The sequence below is a fragment of the Leptodactylus fuscus genome, chromosome 1, assembly GCF_031893055.1.
Source record: "Leptodactylus fuscus isolate aLepFus1 chromosome 1, aLepFus1.hap2, whole genome shotgun sequence".
Lineage (NCBI taxonomy): Eukaryota > Metazoa > Chordata > Amphibia > Anura > Leptodactylidae > Leptodactylus > Leptodactylus fuscus.
Window position 1 is genome coordinate 85,792,567 of NC_134265.1, and position 27,200 is coordinate 85,819,766.

The 27,200-nt window shown below is 44.7% G+C and overlaps 1 protein-coding gene across 4 annotated transcripts in view; it reads right to left on the reverse strand.

Annotated features, from left to right (window-relative positions):
• OSBP2 (oxysterol binding protein 2) overlaps positions 1 to 27,200 on the reverse strand; it is a 219,053-nt gene that overhangs the window by 122,649 nt on the left and 69,204 nt on the right. The window contains exon 1 of one of the 4 annotated variants that reach the window (XM_075272661.1): positions 6,221 to 6,712. The exons of the other annotated variants lie outside the window; for them this stretch is intronic. Within the exon in view, the coding sequence (XP_075128762.1) occupies positions 6,221 to 6,299 (79 nt within the window). The 5' untranslated portion in view covers positions 6,300 to 6,712. Of the gene's footprint in view, positions 1 to 6,220; positions 6,713 to 27,200 lie in introns of those variants that run through there. 4 annotated transcript variants of the gene reach the window in all.

Consider the following 27,200-nt stretch of genomic DNA (forward strand, 5'->3'; position numbering starts at 1 on the left):
CTCTCTGGGGATTTTCTTCCCCTTATTAAACCTATAGAGAAAACACCAATGATTCTGGCATGCTTCAACTTTCAAAACCAGGCAAGTTTTTGAAATAGTAGCCTATAGGGTTGAGCGATCGTGATTGGAAAAGATCGGATTCCGATCGGCGATCGAGTAAATTTCACGATCGCAATCGGAATTCCGATCAAGTTCTTTTTAGGCGGGATCGAGGTTGGAGGTTATTTCCCACAATGCTTTGCTACTGGCTCAGCCTTGTGGGAAAAGGTAACAATGTTAGCTAGGTCCCATAGGAATGAATGGATGCAGCCGGCACACAGCCTATGCCGGCGTCCGGCCACTTAACCCCCTGCGCGCCGGCTGTGTCCATTCTTTCTAATGGGAGACTAGATAACATCGTTAGTAGCTAACATTCACCTGCACAGATTGCTGGAGGCGGGAGCAGCAAGTCGAGAAGAGGACCGAGAACAGCGGGGACCGGACCAGCAATCTGTGCAAGTAAGTGGACACCAGGGGGGACTAAGTAGCCAGAGGATTTTTTTTTTTAATCCCTACACAGCGTGGATTCTAACAAAGCGTTCAATTTTTAGACTCCATGCTGTGTAGTGAATAGGATATTTTTTTAAATCCGATCTCCGATTATAAAACAAAAAATCCCATTGACTTGCATTGGGATCGGAATTGGGTTCGAATGGAAAATGATCGAAAATCAGATTTTAAAAACTATCCTGAAATCTCAAAATCGGCTCAACCCTACTCAACAATCAAGGAATAGCAGCAGCGATAGAATAGCGAAATACTACTTTCTCCTCACATTGTCCTTAAACCACATGGTTGCCCATTGACTAGAATACACGATCAGGCAAGTGGTTGACCTCACGGTCTTGTAATTATTGTAATAATCAAATATATACATATTTTTAAACACCTTTATTTTAAAGTGTAATAATTATGTAAAATTACAGACTACTAGACAGGAATTACCGAGAGAGAAATGCCTAACCATCTAAGAACCTGTTACTAAGAAAGGTCTATAATTTACCATTGTCTTCTACGTTATCCTATTCATTATTAGTGAACACTTTGTAGGAATTATTGAGCCTTGGTTCTTCTACATTAAATGTGATCTCTGCTGAAAACCACTAGATTGGACGAATTATATATACTTCATAATCTGGACAACAGAAGTTTCTAGAATGACAAAATAGGCATTTTACATCACTTAGAATTGAATAGAAATTCGGTATTGGCCATAATATGTATAATAAAAATCCTTACTTTGCACTTCCTAATATAGTCCCTTATGTAGTGTCCCATTGAAGCCATTCTCCCTTGCTTGGCCATCTTTTTGTCCATTCCAAACACCGCTTTCATGCAATTGGTGGGGACATGTGACCATACATATTACTCACCATCCTTCACAGCACCTCAACTTGTTATCTAGCACATGCACCCCTCCATTCATTTCTATGGGAGTTATATATTACATAAGATATATTGCAGAGTTTCCTATATTTAAATGCACTAGTCATTAAAGGAACGTTCTTCATAACTGGAGATACACTTTAAGGGGTTGTCCCACTACAGACAGTGTCCTCCATCAACAGGATAGGGAATACGTGTTTAATAGGTGATGATCTGACTACTGGAACACTCACTGATCAGGAGAATGGAGGTTTTAGGTCCCCTTTATAAATGGAGCAGCCATGCACGTGTCACCTTACACTCCATCCAGTACCATGGGGCTTCAGGAGATCCAAACACTGTTATTCAGTTATCTCTGTCAATCTCAAAGTAGTTAGCGGCAACCTGCATGTGTTACTTGGCATTCTATTTACCCGTATTTTTCGGACTATAAGACGCACTTTTTTCCCCCAAAATTTCGGAGGAAAATGAGGGTGCGTCTTATAGTCTGAATGTGGGTTTGCAGCATGGCCGCACTACTGCCACCACTGGTTTTCTTCAGCGGCAGTAGCGCGGCAATCTGCAGGCCCCGGCAGCTAAGACAGTCCCCGGCATCTGCTGTAATAGACCGGCGGATGCCGGGGAGTGTCTTAGCTGCCGGGGTCTGCAGTATAGTCACGCTCCTGCCGCTGAAGAAAACCAGCGGTGGCAGTAGCGCGGCAATCTGCAGGCCCCGGCAGCTAAGACACTCCCCGGCATCCGCCGGTCTATTACAGCAGATGCCGGGGACTGTCTTAGCTGCCGGGGCCTGCAGATTGCCACGCTCCTGCCGCTGAAGAAAACCAGCAGTGGCAGTAGCGCGGCCATGCTGTAAATCCGCTCCTCCTCCGCAGGTCCCGGCAGTCAGTTAGCCCCGGGGCCGGTCCCCACCGGCCCCATACCTTTAGTGATGCAGGCCGGCTCCTGCACGGCGAGGCCGCAGGAGCCGACCTGTTCCGATGACAGCTGGGAGCCTAATGAAGGCTCCGAGGCTTGTCATAGATATATATTACTATCGCGGCTGGTCTATGACCCTCCGCGATAGTAATGTATAGAATCTCCCATAGACGGCAATACACTTGTATTGCCATCTATGGGACTTGCAATCAAATGATTGCAGGTTCAAGCCCCCTAGGCGGGGGATATTAAAATAGTAAAAAAAAAAAAAAAAAAAAAAAACACTTAAAAAAATATAATAAAAAATAAAATAAATAAAAGTTCACCTCCTTTCCCTAGAATACATATAAAAGTATAACATTACTGTGAAACATACACATTAGGTATCCCTGTGTCTGAAAATGCCCGGTCTACTAATATTTTTATGTACAGTGAACGTCAAAATCAAAAGTGCTAAACTGCCGGGTTTTTCTCTCTGTTTTGCCTCTGAATTAAATAAAAGGTGATCTAAGCAATAAACATTTCCCAAAATGGTATATCTAAAAAGTACACCTGGCCCCACAAAAAAAACGCCCTATGCGTCCCCGTACAGCTGCAGGGTCACCTGTCAATGTGGCCTTGCAGCTGTTCCAAAACTACAACTCCCATATATTAAATATTTTACCATTTTTTGCCTGAAAATTTTTTTTCCCTATTTTTCTCCTCTAAAACCTGGGTGCGTCTTATAGTCCAGTGCGTCTTATAGTCCGAAAAATACGGTATATGGTCACATGGGGTTCATGTGATTGGTGGGGATCAGAGGCGTTGGATGGACAGGACAGACATTTATCCCCTATTCTGTATATTCTGCCTTGGGAATAACTGTCTATAGCTGAGGCCTCATGTTGTAGAAATGCTGGGGGGGGTTTTAAACAAATTTAGTAGTGGCTACAGAAGGAATGGGAAATATACAGGAAGCCCTTGCATTTCTCACTTCTGCTCAATCCACTCCTGGCTTTGGCAAAAAAAAAAAAAAAAAAAAAAAAAAAAACAGTAAAACCTGCAACAAAAAAGTAGCCTTTCAGCAACGCGGAGCCTTAGCCTTTAACAGTACAATCTGTTTAAGGCTGAGGCCCCACGTTGCGGAAATACATCTTTTTTTGTTACAGATTTTGCTGCGGTTTTTTGAACAAAAGTCAGGAGTGGATTGAGAAGAAGATAGAAGTGTAAGGGTAAGTTCAGACGGGGGTTTTTGGACTGGAACCTGAAGCAGAGGCCACCTCAGGTTCCGGTCCAAAAGATGGGTAGCCGTGACTGAAAGCTGGTGAACTGCACTGACATCCAGCCACACACTCTGCTTCAGATTAGGGCCAATGAATGGGCCTAATCCGGAGGAGGGAGTGTCTTCGGGCTGAATCACAAGGCGAAAAGGCCTGAAGAATGAGTACCTCGCTTCTTTTTCCGGGAGCTGGAACAAGCCGGCTCCTGAAACAAACTTCTGAGCGGCTACCATTGATTTCAATGGGAGACATTTTTTTAGTCAGGATTTTGAGGCGGATACGGCCTCAAAATCCTGACCAAAAAACTCAGTCTGAACTTACCCTAAGAGCTTCTTATATATTTCCCATTCTTTTGGTAGCCATTCTTGGTTTGGCTCTAAAAAAAAAAAAAAAAAACCCACAATAAAAAAAGCTGCATTTCTGCAACGTGGGGCATCAGCCTAAGGGACGATACACTGATTTTTTATGACATTGGGCACAAGTGAACAAGTTGTTATACCATGCATGCCAATTTAGGCTAAGGCTCAGTGGCCCACACCAAAAAAATCCAGCTTCACCAGGATGATCAAATGATAGTCCCTATATGAAAATACTAGTCATGGCCTAAATTACTATAATGCAGTTGTAAAGGAGCTCTTGTTTTATATGCAATATTTAGATCATTCACATACTTGCTGTAGCCAATCCCTGATCGCAGTATGACGCTTGCATTTTATGGCATGTGACCACTGTGGCCAGGAAAGGCCTGCATTGGTGACATCAATGATGTACATGATGCCGCCTCTACAGGACCACAAAAGGGGCAGCGGTGGAGCAGTAGGGGATTTGACAGGTGAATGTTATTTTTGTTATTAACTGTAATACTCTTTCCTGCTCATGGACAATTTTATTGAAACCCTGAAAAACCCCTTTTAATATTGGAGTGCTATTGTGGACACCTCACAAGGTATTGTTTTTACCACTTTTCTAGGCAGAAAAAAATGCAGGAAAAGTTAGAAAAAGTATAGGGTTGCACATCTTATTTTTTTGACTCATTTGGACAAGAAAGAAAACTATTGGGATGGATTATGGACAACTTGGCATCTTTTAACCCCATGTAAGTTCAACGTCAGGAAATAGAAGATCAACCAGCAACACCAGCAACAAAGTACTTCTTAGGATGAGTTCAGATGGGTTTTTTTGTTCCGAAATTTGACACGGAGGCCGCCTCAGATTCCAGACTAAAAAAACCCAGTAGTGGCACTCTGCTTCGGATTACGCACAAATGAATGGGCCTATTCGGGAGGAAGTGTCCTCAGGCGAACGTCCGCAGCTGAACCGGCCATGGAAACCGCCTGAAGAAAGAGCATGACGCTTCTTTTTTCCGCAAACGGGAACAAACCGCTCGTGGAAAAAAGAAATGACCAACACCCATTGATTTCAATGGAAGATGGTTTTTTTGTGAAGATTTTGACGTGGATTCCGCATCAAAATCCTGACCAAAAAACCCTGTCTAAACTCAGCCTAAGGCTAAGGCCCCACGTTCTGGAAACACAGCTTTTTTTTGTTGCAGATTTTGTTGCGTTTTTTTGAACCAAAGCCAGGAGTGGATTGAGCAGACGGTAGAAGTATAAGAACTTCCTATACATTTTCCATTCCTTTTGTAGCCATTCTTGGTTTTGGCTCAAAAAAAGGCAGCAAAACCTACAACAAAAAAAGCTGCGTTTCTGCAACTTGGGGCCTTAGCCTAAGGGTCCATTCAGACGGAGGAAAATGGTGAGGAATTTGGTGTGGAATTTCAGCGCTGAAAAAAAGTCTCCCATTGATTTCAATGGGCAGAAAAAGGAACCCATTGAAATCAATGGGAGGCTTTTTATCAGCGCTGAAATTCCTCACCATTTTCCTCCGTCTGAATGGACCCTTACTTTTCACTAGGAATTCTACTATAAAATATTGCCTATGGTATATTTCATGTCTCTTTACCATATCATGCTATTATTTCTCACAGTTACAAATGTTCTTATATTATAGGAATTCATTCAATACATGGCACTACAAATAACGTAGCCGACACCACCACAATAACAACCAGCAAATGACAATGAAGGTCACCCTGCGTTCCTGTACTAGCTACTCAAATGCATGCTGCAGAATAGCAAGTCACTGAAATGAAGGCAGTCAAGCAGGATTAAAATTTCATAAGCATCCTGTACATTTGCGGATCCTGCACGTCATAATTTTGCTTGCATTTTCAGGAAACAAAATGGATGCTATTAGTCTCCTGACGTAAAAGTTGCACACTGAACCATATAGCTCCGTCATGGTACAAATCCCCCTGTGCAGACCCATCTCCACCTGCAGAGGTGAATAGATCCCAGACAGCTTCCCACCTCGCCTACAAATTACAACGTACCACATGACAGGTCAGAGGCAATGAAGCCAACCCTGCTGCATTGTCAGAACAGCCAGTGTACCAGAAGGAAAAAAAATAAAAACACATACACATGCATGCTGCTTAAATCCGCCTCCTGTCCGTGTACGTAGTCAATCATGCAATAACAATACCCATAGGAGATCACTTTTTTTCCCCCTGAAGTGCAGAAAACCAGAGCCTGTGTCAGCAAGCCGGGGAGGCCACTAACCCTTCTTATACTTATTCAGACAGCCGGTGTTGCAGAAGGAACGAGCGGATGGCGACTCCCAGCAGCCCCTGCCCTTCATTCCCTCAGGAAGCTCGTGGCTGCAGCAAAATGATTCACGTTAACATTGAGGTGATGAATAAAGTTGAAAAAAAAATTCTAAAAAACAATGAAATAAAATGAATCTGTGAACATGGCTGTCTCAGTCACTGAGCCGTTAGTTGCATCGCTGCACTGAGAGCTGCGGTAGCACAGAGGAGATTCCTGCCACATGCTCTTATCAATGCAGCACAGCCATACAAGTTAACGGGAATCACCAAAGCCTGTTACCAGAATGCATCAGGGCTCACTTCAGTATACAAGGCATGCTTTAACTCCTTCCGTGCTGAGAACAGACAGGATGGAGCCAATCTACACATCTGTACAGGGCAGGACGAAATGGATAGCACTCGCTTAATGGACTATTGAACGTGTTTGATGAAAATATCATGGAAGAGAATTAGCGTACGGCTGACAGAAAAAAAAAATCTTTTTGTGAATATTATAATAGATTATTTTTATGGCATTTAAAATGTTATAATTTTGTGAATTGCTATACAACTTCTATATTAGAGACTTGCATTATAAATATTTAAAAATTAAATATAAAATTAAAATATTTCAGATGCTATTGGATCAGCATGACATCATCATTGCATTAGGATTTAATATTCCTACGGCTGGTTTCTGGGGAAGAAACTGAAGTACTTACAGTAGGACAGACTCTTAGGGGCATATTGATTAAGGTTCAGTTCACATTTGCATAAACAGAGAAACAAAAATTATGGCAGTGTAAAATATATCACATGCTGATCTCCAAAGGTGCCCAATGGACCCACTGACTATATTATATGGTGCTATTTTATCCAGCATTTACAAAAAAATCTGTCAGAGACTTCTAGAATATAAAAAAAAAACCAAAAAAAAAAACTTGCGAGTCTTCAGTAGGTGATACCTTTTTTAATGGCTAACTCATAATGATGACAGAATATGACGTTTCAAAGCTTCCTCTGAACTTCTTCTTCATAGTAAGCTTCGAAACGTCATATTCTGTCATCATTATGAGTTAGCCATTAAAAAAGGTATCACCTACTGAAGACTTGCAAGTTGTTTTTATTTTTTATTTTTTTTATATTCATAACCACTGGCTAACACGGTACAAAAACAGAGACTTCTAGCTGAGACTCAAGCTGGGTTCACGTCTGCACTGGAGTCTTCCTTGGAGACTTTGTCGCAGAAACTGCCAAAAACAAACAGAGAAAAAAGTCCTATACGGAGGACTAATCTCTGCACATTCACATCCTGAAAATGGCGGCTACCTAGTGGACCCCAAATATAGTCCCCCAATGGTTTTCACCAGTGTCTGTGTGGAACTTTTGTTTTAGCAGTCTGGCTCTCTGTCTGAATAAGGCTGAGTTCATGGGGAGTTATTCGGACCGAATTTTGATGTGGAATCTGCCTCAGAATCTGGCTCCAAAAAACACCTCCCATTGATTTCAATTCAACTTCTATTTTCCGCAAGCTGACACGGATTTTGCAGCTGAATCTGACGCGTGTCCGCCGTGAAGACTCCCTCCCAACTAAGCCCATTCATTTGGGCCTAATCTGCAGCAGAATGCCGCGACTGGATGCCAGTGTACTGATGCAGGAGGCGTGTTTTGGAGCCGGATTCTGAGGAGGCAGCCGCAGCAAAATCTGCTCAAAAAAACCCTGTGTGAACTCAGCTTAACAGAGAGAACAGTGTGAACCTAGCGTTAGATGGAAATGTGAGCTTTGCCATATAAACTAGTTTGACGTCAATATACATTGACTGTCATTTTGTAATTTACTTGGAACAATTTAGTAACCTAAATATAACAGAATTCTGGCTTGACTTGCATCTAAACATTGATATGTATGCCTTGAACCAATTGGGGTGGGGTGGGGGGTTAGCAGGAAAGGGGTGTGATTTAAAATGTACAAAAATTTCCCAAATATTTTGAGACAGAATTATTCCTAACATTGGGGAACACATTGGCCCAGATTTACTAATGTATTTGAAAGTGCACTAGATTTATCACAGGGGGTGATGCCGAATGAAACATCGGGTGTATTTTCAGATAGTCTAAGTTTATACCATCTTTTAGTTGTCTTACTTTTAGACAGAATTTTGGCGTATTTTTGTCCCCTTTTTTTTTTTTTTTTTTTAATCTAAACCCACATGTCTAACAGGCCAAAATTTTTTAGAACAAACAAGATGTGCAAAGATGCAACGCACTGCTACAAAGAACTACCACATTTACATCAGTGTCTGGTCACAATGGTAAATCTAGGCCACAGTGTGAAATCGACAACTCCCATCCACATGCTGCGTAAATAATTTCGAGTGCAAGGTGATTTGTTCTTTAGATCTTAAACATGTCATTTATTGAATGCAAAGATTGAAAATCTGCAGGAAAGACACAGGCTAAAAACACCCAGTTTGGGGTGTAGTTTGCTGAATGTTCTTGTGGACATTCAGCAGCGTTTTTGCTCTATACATCCTTACTCTTTAGTTGTTAATAACTTTTTATAAATGTTTTGAATATAAGGAGTTTTGTAATATATGCTTTTAAGGAGATCTGTTTGCTCTATTGCTTTTTATCTACAATTAGAACTACTGTTCTAAAGTTGGAGAACATTTATCACTCAGTATGAGCTACTCTGATAAATGTGGCACATCTTCAGACTGTCTAGTTTACACCGTCTCACAATTGTATAGGATTAGTAACTCTCCTCATTGGTGCTTGACATCACTTACCTAATATCGGCCATGAATACACTTTGTTTGATATTTTGACTGCCAAGACCCACATTCACAGTTCAGCGGCCTGTTATTGGAACAGTTGGTTGACAGATATCTCTCTAACATCTTAGATAAGTTGCTATAATAGAGTTACATTGCATTCTGGGAAAGTTAGTTTTTATCTGTATCAGCTTACTGTCTAGTGCCTGATTTAAAGACTACACTTCCTAGAATGCAAATTTCCAGAGCAAGCCATGTTCATATACAGGATGAATGCTGGGAGATGTGAGGTCAGAAGCCTGCGAATGTAGCAGTGGCCTAAAATTATAATAGCACAGACTACCATTCAGGGACAATAATATCTGTATGGAAACAATATAATAATACTCAAGGTTAAACATAGCAGCATAATAATGTAATAAAAATAATGATATATTCTGAGAATCCATCTGAAGATGCTATGCCTCAAACTAAACTGTATGTGTGTCTATTAGGACTACCATCAAGGCTTCTGAAGCCACAACTGATACAACAAATGCATCTTAAGGTGATCCCAACTAATCCGTTTAGAGCTCATCGTGTACTAATTGGGTATTACAGACTTCAACCTGAGTATTCGACGGTAACCATGGTCCTGTTGCCTAAACCTTCCTTGTTATCAAAAAGAAGCCTGGGAAGACAGATATAAAAGAAGATGTGAACACAGCCTTAAAATGTTTATGGTTTCTCAGCCTTTAGGCTACATAACATGGGCATAGGCATCTACAGGTATGTGGAGAAATGACACTGACAACACATGCATGATATCCATATGCTGATTGTGGCCTTCATGAACCCATTACTTTCAGGCTGTAAAACCAGTGGGTATAGTATCTGAGTTCTGTCATAGGACTCATGGCTCCCTATATGGATCTATGATAATAAATGGCTGTGTGTATGGGGCCATAAGAAAATATCTGTCTCTACTAAAAGCTTCACTTCCAAGGATACCTATTTTATGATAAGACATTCAAATATGCAGATGGGTTGGTTATGATCAAAGTGTACAACCAGCCATAAAAATAGATACCTACGCTTACATAAATTCTAACCATGCCATTCGAGAGCTTATAGGGTTTTCTTATATATTTTCTGATCTATACATTCATTCATCACTTTATGACTCTGAGAATAAGAGGGATAAAGCCCTGGTTTAGCATTGCATCACTTTCATTGTATTTTTCCTCCAGAGTGCCGCCCTGGCCACCCATTGTGCAAGGAACTGGAGTGGAGCCCCGATGACATGCAGTACTTAGTAGGGAAAGTTACACAGCAGCCCATGTATTCTTTGGATTGGTGGAAGTCCCAAACATATTGTAGTGACATGCCATCATTTTATAAGATGGAAAACCCCTTTCGTAAAAGCAGTCAGGACCTCTAGAGGAACACTATTCATAAAGTCATCCAAGAAGCTAAATATAACTTTTGGTACACAAAAATAATGAAATTAATAAAATGCTTTTAGCTTGGCATGTGATATTCTATAAATGCTGATGCTCCAAAGTCTACTAAAATAGCTGCAATGCTGTGTATAATTCAGAAGCACAAAACGGTTCAGAATATTCATGATAATTGATAATAAAACACTTTCGTGATAGAAAAAAAAATCTTAAAAGGGGTTTTTCAGGGCTTTCAGGACTTCAATAAAAATGACCTATTCTTAGGGAAGGTCATCAGACTGGTGGAGATCCGAATCCCAGCACCCCCACAAATCTGCTGATTCAGGGGGCTACAGAACTCTGTAATGGACACAGGAACAGGCATAGCTCCAAATATTGGGTAGTGACTGTGAACAGTATTGCAAATGTTCTGGTTCCAGAGCTCCAGTGCCCGCTCAATCCACTGACCAGTAGACCAAAGTCTCATGAACCCAAAAGAGAAGGTAACACCTACAGTGGGTAGTTGGAGCATCAAGAGGCCAAGTATAGATTATGGCATAAAGTACGTTTTCACATTGCCGGTTGTTATCTATAGTGACAACCAATTAGCTTTGAAGTATTTTAGACATGTGACCTTCTAGAACGATTTGGTTCACTTGTTACCTAATCTCAGGCAGGTACTAAAAAGTACACAGTCCCAGGTATTTTCCAGCAATTTTTCACAGTGGAAAAATGCCAAAATTGGGTCAAGACAAGCTGAGGTGATGCAGAAGAAAAGGGGCCATAGACATTTCTATTCACACTTACTAAAGAAGATGTCCATGACCATCACAAACATTTACGGCAAGCCCCAAAGCAGTTTATCCCTTGACCTCGACCCAAAATGACATTTTTCCCTTCTTCTATACATCAGTCCGGTAAGAATTAATTTTACTTAATATTCTTAAATTCTTAACTAAAATGTTAATTGTTAGCCAAATAAACAACTTCACAAGAAATCGAGCAAATGCTCAGTTAATAAGGAAGATATGCAAACGTGATGTTGGCAGAGATTTGGTGTGATCCTACTATGTTCTTATCCCACGCACAAAATATACATATATCACCGCCAAGCCAAGACAGTACCAAAGATTCTGAGCTGAAGACAAGATTTTCCACTTGATGAGCCATCTCAGGTAGTTAGCTATTATAGTAATGACAACTAGACTGTATGTTTCTAGATGTTACCGCAGGGCAGATATGATTTCATTATCCATCTCTGCATTTTTTGTACAGTAAAACTGACATTTCCCCAGGGAGACATAGGGCAGGTGTTAATTTTGGGCATCTGCTCAGCATGGCACATTACAAATGCCAGCAGGAAGCTTAACCATTTCCCCTTCTATAACAATGAAGAATGAATTTATTAAGAGGCACAGGCTGATAACCTAATATGCATCTTGGGAACTCTTGTAGGAGATAAAATATAAGCCAGATAATTTACACAAGAACCCCCGCATGTATTCAATCAATAGAGAAAATCACTTCATTGGAAACAAGACAACAATACAGAAAATCGGCTACAGATACTGTTAGATAAGTCACAAAGGGACAACAGATCAATATTAGAATGTTAATGAAGAAAATTGGGAACAGCAGTCACAGTAAAGTGTGGAAATAAAACAGATCAGGGAGGTGTCAGATATAATCCATCATAGTGTTGGCAAATTAAAGTCGTTCTCCCACAATGGAAATGATCACCTATCCATAGAGTCAGTGCTAAATGTCTGATAGGTGGAAACTAAACCACTGATACATCTAATGATTAGAGATGAGCGAACACTAAAATGTCCGAGGTTCGAAATCCAATTTGAACAGCCGCACACTGTGTGGCTGTTTGAACGGATTTCGAACCCCATTATAGTCTATGGGGGGAAATGCTCGTTTCAGGGGTAGGCAACATTCGATAAAATTATACTTACCAAGCCCACGAGTGACGGTCGGGCTGGATTCCCCTTGAAGTCTTCTCCCGGCGCAGCGCCCCCGTGGCCTCTTCGGCTGGAATTCACTCTGCCTAGGCATCGGGGCCTAGGCAGAGCCAACTGCGCAGAGCAGAGCCGACAGAGCCTTACAGCCGGAAGACGCTACGGGGACGCTGCACGGAGAAGACTTCTAAAGATAAGAGAAGATCCAGCATTGATTGGCAGAATGTATAGCATTCTACCAATCAACGCTGGTTCTGCATCGAACCTTAAACTTCGAACAGCTAGTAGTGTTCGATCGAGTACGAGTATTTCGAATACCGTAGTATTCGATCGAACACCTACTCGATCGAACACTACTCGCTCATCTCTACTAATGATCACTAGAATGGGGCTCCTAAGCCCCCCATTTCTACTCACCACATGACCCCAATGAGGACAAATTATTTTTTCTAAGGGTCCCTCAAAGATTATCTGACCACAGGTGAAGGGCCAACATATTTTTAAATGTTTTCATTGTCGCATTCAATGAATTTTGTATCCATCAATATAGCTGTATGAGGGCTTGATGTTTGCCAGACAAGTTGTTTTTCTCAGTAGCATAACTTTCATTTACATATAACTCATTGGGGGAAAATATGATAAACAGCAATTTCACTTGTGTTCACTTGTGTTTTATCCCGCACTTTATACAATATGGAAAAATATAACAAGTTTAGTTTATTCTCTCTATTGGTGCAATTACAGTGATACCAAATACAGTGGTAAAACCTTTAAAAAAAAAACAAAAAAACAACTCTTTCAGAAGACCCCTTAGCCAAACCACATTTCTAATGACAGATCTACATTTTAACCATTCTGAGAATAAGCGACATGGTAGTCTCCCTGCAACGAAGTCCAGATCCCCATATCCCCATTAATTTCAATGTGTTACGCGCGTTAAATGGAACCCATTGAACTCAATGGGAATCTTTTTATCAGCGCTGATTTTGCCAAGAGTTATCATGGCAGAATCAGTGCCACTTTACTCCACGTGAATGCCCCCCTAGACAATACTTTTGGGAGTGGCCCAATACCAAATAGGTGATATGTCACAGTGGGTTCACAATCCACGGCTTGTAACAACATATTTTCAGTTCCACGGTAGAGATGTGCAAATCGGCTTGTATTGAGAAGGGTTTGTCCCGAAAATATATTACAAAATTGTTAATACGGTTTATTAACAAAAACAAACTTAATTGTGGTTTAGCAAAACCAAACAAATGATTCACTTCAAACAAAAAAAAAAGGCAGTGGTATGAGAAAAGGGCCACTGTCACGTGCTAGACTAGGAAATACAGAGCAGAAAATGTCATGTGTGCAATATGTATCATGCGATAACAACATCTGACAATGTCAGCCAATAGGCAGTGGTAGGTGGATCTTACAATACTGAGGTCATATATACTATATATCAGGGGTAGGGAACGTACGGCTCTCCAGCTGTTGCAAAACTACAACTCCCAGCATGCATACTGGCTCTGCTGTTCTGGGAACTCCCATGGAAGTGAATGGAGCATGATGGGAGTTGTAGTTTCACAGCAGCTGGAGAGCCAAAGGTTCCCTACCCCTGCTATATATGCTCGTGCACTTATGATGAACCTTTATTTGCTGTAATGGGGGAAATGCACACATATCTGTGTTCGATCTCAATGCATCTCATAGCTAATGCTATCCTATTAGCTAGGCTATAGGCAGCACAAGTCAGAACTGAAAACTGAACAATAGTTCCAGAAGTATTTAAGGAGAATCAAGCAATAATACACTGGTATTAGTAGTGCAATGCTAGAATAGAATCGAGTAGACAGACATAGGACAGGTTCAGTCAGTGAATCTACAGAGCAGACAGTTAACCCTTTCATTGCTAGGTCATAATCTATATTGTCTGACAGCACTTGTAATAGAACAATTTCATCTCTTCTTATAACACATTCTTTCTAGTACTGTAAATCTGAACAGAACATTTTAAGTCCTTCTCTGTAAGCACAAGTGCATTGTGTGCATATATGTAATTGTAAACGTTTTGGAAGAATGTTCTCTGGTCAGATGAGACAAAAGTAGAGCTTTTTGGCAAAAGGCATCAACATAGAGTTTACAGGAAAAAAAAGAGGCCTTCAAAGAAAAGAACACGGTCCCTACAGTCAAACATGGCGGAGGTTCCCTGATGTTTTGGGGTTGCTTTGCTCAGGGGTGGATCCAGGGCCGGGCGAGCTGGGCAACCGCCCGGGGCCCCGCGCTTAGAGGGCCCCGCGGCCCGGCCCTAATAAAATGGTCCGCCGATGAGCTGAATACATACGCGATTAAAGCAGGAGCTGTGAGCTCAGCTCCTGCTTTAAAGCTCCGGCCCGGCTTGCGTGTGTAGGCGCGATGACGTCATCACATCACGCTTACACACGCAAGCCGGGCTGGAGCTAAGCAGGAGCTGAGGTCACAGCTCCTGCATCGCGTATGTGACTGGAGTGAGAGAGGAGCGTCGGGGGAACGATGGAAGGTGAGTGATAGAAGGTGAGTGTAAGTGTTTGTTTTATATTAAATATTAAGGTGGAACATAATGAAGGGGGCCCATGAAACTGGGGGGCAAATGAAGGGGAGGGGGGGAACAGCATGACACTGGGGCAGATGGAGGGGGGAGAATGGCATGACATTGGGGCAGATGAAGGGGGGAGAACGGCATGACACTGGGGCAGAGACGGGGGGGAGACATGAAACTGTGGGCAGATAAAGGGGGAGAATGGCATGAAACTGGGGACAGAGATAGAGGGGGGGACATGAAACTAGGGGTAGATGAAGGGTGTATATGAAAATGGGGAGAGATGGAGGGGGGACATATAATTTACGGGTGACTGTAGGAGGATTATACTGTGTGGAATCACATGAAAAATGAATGAGAATGGGCGGAGTCAACATAAAAGTGGGCGGGGCCTAATTTGCTGTGGCGTGCTGCGCGTAGGGCCCCGCCAAAGTCAATTGCCCAGGGCCCCGCAAACCCTGGATCCGCCACTGGCTTTGCTGCCTCTGGCACTGGACTGCTTGACCGGGTGCATGGCATTATGAAGTCTGAAGACTACCAACAAATTTTGCAGCATAATGTAGGGCCCAGTGTGAGAAAGCTGGGTCTCCCTCAGAGGTCATGGGTCTTCCAGCAGGACAATGACCCAAAACACACTTCAAAGAGCACTAGAAAATGGTTTGAGAGAAAGCACTGGAGACTGCTAAAGTGGCCAGCAATGAGTCCAGACCTGAATCCCATAGAACACCTGTGGAGAGATCTCAAAATGGCAGTTTGGAGAAGGCACCCTTCAAATTTCAGGGACCTGAGGGTGCCAATACTTTTGTCCGGCCCATTTTTGGGGTTTTGTGTAAAATGATCAATGATTTGACATTTTTTCATTCTCTTTTGTGTTTTTTCATTGCAAGCAAAATAAATGAAGATATTAATACCAAAGAGTTTGTGCTTGCAATCATTTTCTGGAAGAACATGAGTATTATCTGACAGATTTGCCAATACTTTTGGCCAACACTGTACATAATGGACATTTTCTTTGAGAACACTGCTTCCACAAAAGACCATTTTTCAATGCAACTTTTGGTGGTTGTATAAAAGAGGTTTTATTGTAAGCATAGTTTTGTATACATAGCTGTATAGGGTCTTGATTTTTTTTATGGTAATTATTTAAAAAAAAAAAATACTTGGGGGCTCCTTCAATTTTTTTATTCTATACTTTTTTGTGTTCACACAGGAAATTGTTACATGTAGGCATGTGTATTGTTACGTTTGTTACTACAATGTCCTTACTTTGTTGCTTTAGTAGCAGAGATGTCACGATAGGAAAGGAAGTTGTCCCCTATTCATTACCAAGTCAGGTTTCTCCAAAAGTAAACTTCCAAAGACGCAAACCAACATATAAGTAGCAGCATGTTCCTGTATATTATGGTTGGGTCACTGGGTAGAGCACAGGTGGGACCTAAACTGCCGCCCTCACTTCATAATGGGTCCTGGATATTTTTCAAGTATTTACCTAAGAGATGCAGATCAGTATTAGAAAAAAAAATTGCAAAATACACAAAGTGGTTTTTAGAGTTCTTTACCTAATTCAGTTGCCTCTTGGCTTGTTGCACTCCTTTTTTTAGGACAGTTTTATTCTACAAAGTTGGTTCAGTGTCAAGTCGGGGGTACTCACAACATGAACTGTAGGCCTATCTACTTGTTCAAAATTTGTACATATTGAAGCAAGTATGGGGGCAAAAGATTGCTGTATACAATGCCCCTTAAAGGGATTCTATTAGAGATGAGCGAACACTAAAATGTTCGAGGTTCGAAATTCGATTCGAACAGCCGCTCAATGTTCGTGTGTTCGAACGGGTTTCGAACCCCATTATAGTCTATGGGGAACAGATACTCGTTAAGGGGGAAACCCAAATCCGTGTCTGGAGGGTCACCAAGTCCACTATGACACCCCAGGAAATGATGCCAACACCTCTGGAATGACACTGGGACAGCAGGGGAAGCATGTCTGGGGGCATCTAACACACCAAAGACCCTCTATTACCCCAACATCACAGCCTAACAACTACACACTTTACACACTCAATACCACCTCTCTGACAGTAGGAAAACACCTTGAAACATGTGTATTTGGCACTTGCAGTGAGGAGAGCTTGTCACCAGCAGTGAATTTGGCCCTTGTAGTAAGTTGAGGTTGGCACCAACATTTGTTTTGAAAATCAGGGTGGATTGAGCCTCTAACCAGCAGAGTTTGGGCAAATTCATGGTGGAGGGAGCCTCTAAACACCCCAGTTTGGGCAAATTCATGGTGGAGGGAGCCTCTAAAAACCCCAGTTTGGACCAATTCATGGTGGAGGGAGCCTCTAACCAGCCCAGTTTGGGCAAATTCATGGTGGAGGGAGCCTCTAACCAGCCCAGTTTGGACCAATTAATGGTGGAGGGAGCCTCTAACCAGCCCAGTTTGGACCAATTAATGGTGGAGGGAGCCTCTAACCAGCCCAGTTTGGACCAATTAATGGTGGAGGGAGCCTCTAACCAGCCCAGTTTGGACCAATTAATGGTGGAGGGAGCCTCTAACCACCCCAGTTTGGACCAATTCATGGTGGAGGGAGCCTCTAAACAGCCAAGTTTGGACCAATTCATGGTGGAGGGAGCCTCTAAAAACCCCAGTTTGGACCAATTCATGGTGGAGGGAGCCTCTAACCAGCCCAGTTTGGGCAAATTCATGGTGGAGGGAGCCTCTAAACAGCCCAGTTTGGGCAAATTCATGGTGGAGGGAGCCTCTAACCAGCCCAGTTTGGACCAATTAATGGTGGAGGGAGCCGCTAAACAGCCCAGTTTGGGCAAATTCATGGTGGAGGGAGCCTCTAAACAGCCCAGTTTGGACCAATTCATGGTGGAGGGAGCCTCTAAAAAACCCAGTTTGGACCAATTCATGGTGGAGGGAGCCTCTAAACAGCCCAGTTTGGGCAAATTCATGGTGGAGGGAGCCTCTAAACAGCCCAGTTTGGGCAAATTCATGGTGGAGGGAGCCTCTAACCAGCCCAGTTTGGACCAATTAATGGTGGAGGGAGCCTCTAAACAGCCAAGTTTTGGGAAATTCATGGTGGAGGGAGCCTCTAACCAGCCCAGTTTGGACCAATTCATGGTGGAGGGAGCCTCTAAACAGCCCAGTTTGGGCAAATTCATGGTGGAGGGAGCCTCTAAAAAACCCAGTTTGGACCAATTCATGGTGGAGGGAGCCTCTAACCAGCCCAGTTTGGACCAATTAATGGTGGAGGGAGCCTCTAAACAGCCAAGTTTGGACAAATTCATGGTGGAGGGAGCCTCTAAAAACCCCAGTTTGGGCAAATTCATGGTGGAGGGAGCCTCTAAAAAACCCAGTTTGGACCAATTCATGGTGGAGGGAGCCTCTAACCAGCCCAGTTTGGACCAATTAATGGTGGAGGGAGCCGCTAAACAGCCCAGTTTGGACCAATTCATGGTGGAGGGAGCCTCTAAAAACCCCAGTTTGGACCAATTCATGGTGGAGGGAGCCTCTAAAAAACCCAGTTTGGACCAATTCATGGTGGAGGGAGCCTCTAACCAGCCCAGTTTGGACCAATTAATGGTGGAGGGAGCCTCTAAACAGCCAAGTTTGGACCAATTCATGGTGGAGGGAGCCTCTAAAAACCCCAGTTTGGACCAATTCATGGTGGAGGGAGCCTCTAACCAGCCCAGTTTGGACCAATTAATGGTGGAGGGAGCCTCTAACCAGCCCAGTTTGGACCAATTAATGGTGGAGGGAGCCTCTAACCACCCCAGTTTGGACCAATTCATGGTGGAGGGAGCCTCTAAACAGCCAAGTTTGGACCAATTCATGGTGGAGGGAGCCTCTAAAAACCCCAGTTTGGACCAATTCATGGTGGAGGGAGCCTCTAAACAGCCAAGTTTGGACCAATTCATGGTGGAGGGAGCCTCTAAAAACCCCAGTTTGGACCAATTCATGGTGGAGGGAGCCTCTAACCAGCCCAGTTTGGGCAAATTCATGGTGGAGGGAGCCTCTAAACAGCCCAGTTTGGGCAAATTCATGGTGGAGGGAGCCTCTAACCAGCCCAGTTTGGACCAATTAATGGTGGAGGGAGCCGCTAAACAGCCCAGTTTGGGCAAATTCATGGTGGAGGGAGCCTCTAAACAGCCCAGTTTGGACCAATTCATGGTGGAGGGAGCCTCTAAAAAACCCAGTTTGGACCAATTCATGGTGGAGGGAGCCTCTAAACAGCCCAGTTTGGGCAAATTCATGGTGGAGGGAGCCTCTAACCAGCCCAGTTTGGACCAATTAATGGTGGAGGGAGCCTCTAAACAGCCAAGTTTTGGGAAATTCATGGTGGAGGGAGCCTCTAACCAGCCCAGTTTGGACCAATTAATGGTGGAGGGAGCCTCTAAACAGCCCAGTTTGGACCAATTCATGGTGGAGGGAGCCTCTAAACAGCCCAGTTTGGGCAAATTCATGGTGGAGGGAGCCTCTAAAAAACCCAGTTTGGACCAATTCATGGTGGAGGGAGCCTCTAACCAGCCCAGTTTGGGCAAATTCATGGTGGAGGGAGCCTCTAAACAGCCCAGTTTGGGCAAATTCATGGTGGAGGGAGCCTCTAACCAGCCCAGTTTGGACCAATTAATGGTGGAGGGAGCCGCTAAACAGCCCAGTTTGGGCAAATTCATGGTGGAGGGAGCCTCTAAACAGCCCAGTTTGGACCAATTCATGGTGGAGGGAGCCTCTAAAAAACCCAGTTTGGACCAATTCATGGTGGAGGGAGCCTCTAAACAGCCCAGTTTGGGCAAATTCATGGTGGAGGGAGCCTCTAACCAGCAGAGTTGTGGGAAAGCAGGGTGGAGGGAGCCTCTAACCAGCAGAGTTGGTGGAAATCAGGGTGGAGGGAGCCTCTAACCAGCAGAGTTGGGGGAAATCATGTTGGAGGGAGCCTAGTATTAGCAGAATTGTGCAACGCTTATGGTGGATGAGTATGAGGATGCGGAGGAATTGGAGAGGTTGAGTACAGACATGGAGTTTCATGTTGGGGTGCTTTACACAGGTGGGCACAAAAATGAAGGCTCTATCCAGTGGTGGTTCATTTTTATCAAAGTGAGCCGGTCGGCACTCTCAGCTGACAGACGGGTGCGCTTGTCAGTGATGATGCCACCGGCTGCACTGAACACCCTCTCAGATAGGACGCTGGCGGCAGGACAGGACAGCACCTCCAAGGCATATAGGGCAAGTTCAAGCCACAGGTCCAACTTCGACACCCAATACGTGTAGGGCGCAGAGGGGTCGGAGAGGACAGGGCTGTGGTCGGAAAGGTATTCCCGCAACATGCGCCTATACTTCTCACGCCTGGTGACACTAGGACCCTCCGTGGCGGCACTTTGGCGAGGGGGTGCCATCAAGGTGTCCCAGACCTTAGACAGTGTGCCCCTCGTTTGTGTGGACCGGTGAGAACTTGGTTGCCTACTGGAGGAACTGCCCTCCCTGCCGCCAACGTCACATGCTGGAAACATCTCCATCATATTCTGCACCAATTGCCTGTGGCAAGCATTGATGCGATTGGCCCTCCCCTCTACCGGAATAAAAGACGAGATGTTGTTTTTATACCGGGGGTCAAGGATAGCAAAGATCCAGTACTGGTTGTCCTCCATGATTTTGACAATACGCTTGTCGGTTGTAAAGCACCCCAACATGAACTCAGCCATGTCTGCCACAGTGTTAGTTGGCATGACTCCTCTGGCCCCACCGGAAAGTTCAATCTCCATTTCCTCCTCATCCTCCATGTCTACCCATCCGCGCTGCAACAATGGGACGATTCGAAGTTGCCCGGAAGCCTCCTGTATCACCATCACATCATCGGACAACTCTTCTTCCTCCTCCTCCTCCTCCTCCTCCTCCATTAAACGCAGTGAAGCGGACAGATGTGTGGACCTACTCTCCAGCTGTGACGGATCGGATGCTATCCCTAACTCCTCTGTGTGATCTGAGTTATCCCTGATGTCAATCAGGGATTCTCTCAGAACACACAAGAGCGGGATTGTAAGGCTCACCATCGCATCCTCAGAGCTCACCCTCCTTGTGGACTCCTCAAAGACCCGTAGGATGTCACAAAGGTCTCTCATCCATGGCCACTCATGGATGTGAAACTGAGGCAGCTGACTTTGTGGCACCCTAGGGTTTTGTAGCTGGTATTCCATCAAAGGTCTCTGCTGCTCAACCACTCTATTCAACATCTGAAACGTTGAGTTCCAGCGTGTGGGGACGTCGCACAAAAGCCGGTGTTGTGGCACATGCAGGCGTTGCTGGAGAGATTTTAAGCTAGCAGCGGCTACTGTCGACTTGCGAAAGTGGGCGCACATGCGCCGCACTTTCACCAGTAGCTCTGGAACATTGGGGTAGCTCTTTAGGAAACGTTGCACCACTAGGTTGAAGACGTGGGCCAGGCATGGAACATGTTGGAGTCCGGCAAGCTCCAGAGCTGCTACCAGGTTCCGGCCGTTATCACAAACGACCATGCCTGGGCCCAGGTGCAGCGGCTCAAACCATATTGCCGTCTCATCGAGGAGGGCATCCCTCACCTCGGAGGCAGTGTGCTGTCTGTCCCCCAAGCTGATCAGCTTCAGCACAGCCTGCTGACGTCTACCAACGCCAGTGCTGCAACGTTTCCAACTCGTAGCTGGGGTCAATCTAACAGCGGAGGAGGAGGCGGTGGCGGAGGAGGAGGCGGTGGCTGAGGAGGAGGCGGTAGAGGAGGAGGAGGAGGGGGGTGTTCTTCTCGTGTCCCTGCCAGGAATGTTAGGCGGGGAGACGAGGTACACCGGGCCAGTTTGGGAAGCAGTCCCAGCCTCAACTACATTCACCCAGTGTGCCGTCAGTGAAATGTAGCGTCCCTGTCCGCATGCACTTGTCCACGCGTCGGTGGTCAAGTGGACCTTTGTGCAAAGCGCGGAACTAAGGGCCCGCCTGATGTTGAGTGACACGTGCTGGTGCAAGGCGGGGACGGCACACCGGGAGAAGTAGTGACGGCTAGGGACGGCATAGCGAGGTGCCGCAGTTGCCATCAGGTCCAGGAAGGCGGGAGTTTCAACAAGCCGGAACGCCAACATCTCCTGGGCCAGCAGTTTAGCGATGTTGGCGTTCAAGGCTTGCGCGTGTGGGTGGTTAGCAGTGTATTTCTGCCGCCGCTCCAATGTCTGAGAGATGGTGGGTTGTTGTAAAGAAACGCCTGATGGTGCCTTTGATGGTGCAGGAGAAGGAGATAAGACAGGACCAGGGGAGGATGAGGTAGAAGTCAACAAAGTGGCGGAGGCAGATGAAGTGGTGTCCTGGCTCGTCCTCTGGAGTGCATCGCCAGCACAGTCAGCAGTGGCAGTGGCAGAGGCAGAGGCAGTGGCAGAGGCAGTGGCAGTGGCGTGAACGGCAGGCGGCCTTTGTCCTGCCGTTGCTGCCTGCCACTGATTCCAGTGCTTGGATTCCAAATGACGGCGCATTGAAGTGGTGGACAGGTTGCTCTTCTCAGAGCCCCTAATCAATTTCGAGAGGCAAATTGTGCAGACAACACTATATCTGTCCTCGGCGCATTCCTTGAAAAAACTCCACACCTTCGAGAAACGTGCCCTCGAGGTGGGAGTTTTTCGGGGCTGGGTACGAACTGGAACATCTTGGGAGATTCCGGGTGTGGCCTGGCTTCGCCTAAGCTGCTGACCTCTGCCTCTGCCTCTAGCTACCCTTTTTGGTGCTGCACCTGCCTCAACATCCACACTACTTTCCCCGCTTGACATCCCCCCTGTCCAGGTCGGGTCAGTGTCCTCATCATCCACCACTTCCTCTTCCAACTCCTGTCTCATCTCCTCCTCCCGCACAATGCGCCGGTCAACTGGATGCCCTGACGGCAACTGCGTCACATCATCGTCGATGAGGGTGGGTTGCTGGTCATCCACCACCAAATCGAACGGAGATGGAGGAGACTCTAGTGTTTGAGCATCTGGACACAGATGCTCCTCTGTTAGGTTCGTGGAATCGTGACGTGGAGAGGCAGGTTGAGGGACAATGAAAGGAGCGGAGAACAGCTCTGGGGAGCAGGGACAGTTTGGGTTATTGTTCTGTAAAGCTTCGGAATTTTGGGAGGAAGGAAGACAAGACTGTTGGGTAATAGGAGGAGAGGAGGCAGAGTCTGACTGGCTGCTGGACAATGTGCTGTAAGCGTTCTCTGACAGCCATTGCAAGACCTGTTCCTGGTTCTCGGGCCTACTAAGGTTTGTACCCTGCAGTTTAGTTAATGTGGCAAGCAACCCTGGCACTGTGGAGTGGCGCAATGCTTGCTGCCCCACAGGAGTAGGCACGGGACGCCCTGTGGCTTCACTGCTACCTTGCTCCCCAGAACCATTCCCCCGACCTCGCCCACGGCCTCGTCCACGTCCCTTTCCGGGAGCCTTGCGCATTTTGAATTCCTAGTTAGAAATTGGCACTGTATACCAGTAGTAAAAATTGTGGGTGCACGTAACCCCAATATATTCTTTGAATTCCCAGTCAGACACTGGCACTATATGGCAGTAGCAAGAAATGAGGGTATTTGTATTCCCAATATATTCTTTGAATTCCCAGTCAGACAATGGCACTGTATACCAGTAGTAAAAATTGTGGGTGCACGTAACCCCAATATATTCTTTGAATTACCAGTCAGAAACTGGCACTATATGGCAGTAGCAAGAAATGAGGGTATTTATAACCCCAATATATTCTTTGAATTCCCAGTCAGACAATGGCACTGTATACCAGTAGTAAAAATTGTGGGTGCACGTAACCCCAATATATTCTTTGAATTCCCAGTCAGACACTGGCACTATATGGCAGTAGCAAGAAATGAGGGTATTTGTATTCCCAATATACTCTTTGAATTCCCAGTCAGACAATGGCACTGTATACCAGTAGTAAAAATTGTGGGTGCACGTAACCACAATATATTCTTTGAATTACCAGTCAGAAACTGGCACTATATGGCAGTAGCAAGAAATGAGGGTATTTATAACCCCAATATATTCTTTGAATTCCCAGTCAGACAATGGCACTGTATACCAGTAGTAAAAATTGTGGGTGCACGTAACCCCAATATATTCTTTGAATTACCAGTCAGAAACTGGCACTATATGGCAGTAGCAAGAAATGAGGGTATTTGTATTCCCAATATATTCTTTGAATTCCCAGTCAGACACTGGCACTATATGGCAGTAGCAAGAAATGAGGGTATTTGTATTCCCAATATATTCTTTGAATTCCCAGTCAGACAATGGCACTGTATACCAGTAGTAAAAATTGTGGGTGCACGTAACCCCAATATATTCTTTGAATTACCAGTCAGAAACTGGCACTATATGGCAGTAGCAAGAAATGAGGGTATTTATAACCCCAATATATTCTTTGAATTCCCAGTCAGACAATGGCACTGTATACCAGTAGTAAAAATTGTGGGTGCACGTAACCCCAATATATTCTTTGAATTACCAGTCAGACACTGGCACTATATGGCAGTAGCAAGAAATGAGGGTATTTGTATTCCCAATATATTCTTTGAATTCCCAGTCAGACAATGGCACTGTATACCAGTAGTAAAAATTGTGGGTGCACGTAACCCCAATATATTCTTTGAATTCCCAGTCAGACACTGGCACTATATGGCAGTAGCAAGAAATGAGGGTATTTGTATTCCCAATATATTCTTTGAATTCCCAGTCAGACAATGGCACTGTATACCAGTAGTAAAAATTGTGGGTGCACGTAACCCCAATATATTCTTTGAATTCCCAGTCAGACACTGGCACTATATGGCAGTAGCAAGAAATGAGGGTATTTGTATTCCCAATATATTCTTTGAATTCCCAGTCAGACAATGGCACTGTATACCAGTAGTAAAAATTGTGGGTGCACGTAACCCCAATATATTCTTTGAATTCCCAGTCAGACACTGGCACTATATGGCAGTAGCAAGAAATGAGGGTATTTGTATTCCCAATATATTCTTTGAATTCCCAGTCAGACAATGGCACTGTATACCAGTAGTAAAAATTGTGGGTGCACGTAACCCCAATATATTCTTTGAATTACCAGTCAGACACTGGCACTATATGGCAGTAGCAAGAAATGAGGGTATTTGTATTCCCAATATATTCTTTGAATTCCCAGTCAGACAATGGCACTGTATACCAGTAGTAAAAATTGTGGGTGTATATAGCCCCAATTCTATTGCTAGGGGACTTGCAGGGTATTTCTGGGGTGAAGGTGGGGGGGCACACCGTTGGAACGGGTATCGGGGTATATATCGGGTATACGGGAATACACTGACAGTGTATTCCATTCAGGATCCTGGGAAAGCTGGGTTGCGGCGATTGAGCCCGTCAGTGCCACGTTACACTGACAAGCTTCTCCCTGGAATTTAGCTCTTACAAGAGCTGTTGGTTGTCTTCTCCTTCCTATCCTAGCATGTCCCTGCCTACCCAGAATCTAAGCCCTAGCTAGCTGGACGGAAACCTCCGTCCTCGGTGAATTGCAAGCTCAGAATGACACGAACCTGGGCGGCGCTGTTCTTTTAAATTAGAGGTCACATGTTTTCGGCAGCCAATGGGTTTTGCCTACTTTTCTCAACGTCACCGGTGTCGTAGTTCCTGTCCCACCTACCCTGCGCTGTTATTGGAGCAAAAAAGGCGCCAGGGAAGGTGGGAGGGGAATCGAGTAATGGCGCACTTTACCACGCGGTGTTCGATTCGATTCGAACATGCCGAACAGCCTAATATCCGATCGAACATGAGTTCGATAGAACACTGTTCGCTCATCTCTAATGCTAATTAGTCAGCACGGAGCAACAGAAGTTCTCTGAGCACTGTGTGCTGTTTGTAAACAGGGGAGAGGTGAGAGCAGGGAGGTGTTACGTTCGTGTCTGAGTCCAGACCCAGATTCCGGGCTGCAGATTGCACCGCTAAGGAGACAGGGGAAGGAGACTATCCCTGGCACTACGGTGGCTAACTAGGCCCTGCCTACGGGTGGTGGTCAGCTGTACCCAAGCTAGTCTTGGCCCCGACAACTCCTGGCTCTCTAGCACGAAGACCTAGTAGACAGATAGGGCAAGAGCTATAGGAGAGCTAGGGACTGGGGTTTCTAAAGTGGTGACCCCTACAGAAATCCAGGTGCAGCTACAGACAGACAAACGGGCTGGGAGGTGCTGGACAACGGACACGCAGCACAACACAAAACAAACAAGAGAATGAAGAGAGGGACAGTGGAGAGGTGAGGAAAGGGTAAACACAGGACTGGGAGAACACTGGAACCCAAAACCTCTCAAACCACAAGAAAGTGCCAAGCACACAGAGTAGAAGGACAGGGTGGAGATGAAGTGTGAGGAAACAAACAAGATTCACACAACAGGCAACTTTAACACCACTTCCTAATCTGCTGGAACCGTCACAAAACAATCCTCCTCCTAAAGCCAAGAATCCTAGGGTGTAAACCACGAAAACCGGCAAAATGTGGAGCCAGCCCTCTTCCTTAAAAAGGCCCCAGAATCCTCCCATAGGACGATGGCAAATTAAACACCTGAGGTTCGATTCCTGGAACCTCAAGTCTGCTAAGAGGACTGGCACCAATACCACACCAGATGGTCCAGTGGTAAAGCAACCACCAGCAGAACATAGGAGCCCGGATCAAATCCCCATACACAAACAACCAGGTCATGACATGAGGCTGCTGCTGCTGAGGATTATGATGGATCATCAGCCTTCCCTGCTCTCATTCCCCCCCCCCCTCCCGTTTACACACAGCAGACAACACTCACTGAACTTCCGGAGCTCCAAGGTGGATAATTAGCATATCAATAAAAGTGGGCTAATTCAAAAACAGCTGAAAGGATTACTAAACAAAAGGTATATATGGAATAGTCTTTCTAAAAGCTATGCAAATATATGCTTAGTTAAAAATGAGTTTTCCCAATGATAGAATCCCTTTAATATTGTTCATGCCTGATTTACTGATTCATTAATTAAATGTCAATCCTTCAAAACTCTGCATCAGTATTTGTTAGCTGCATAGTGTTGGTGACACCTTTTTAGCTCATTGATTATGGACCTTGTAACCCCTAGCAAGTGTATAACAGTTTATTGAAGAGCTATAATAAATGGCCATATCACATTATTACATCAATACGTTTTGTAGGATTGTAATTTAATCACTGTGTTCTGTATACTCTGC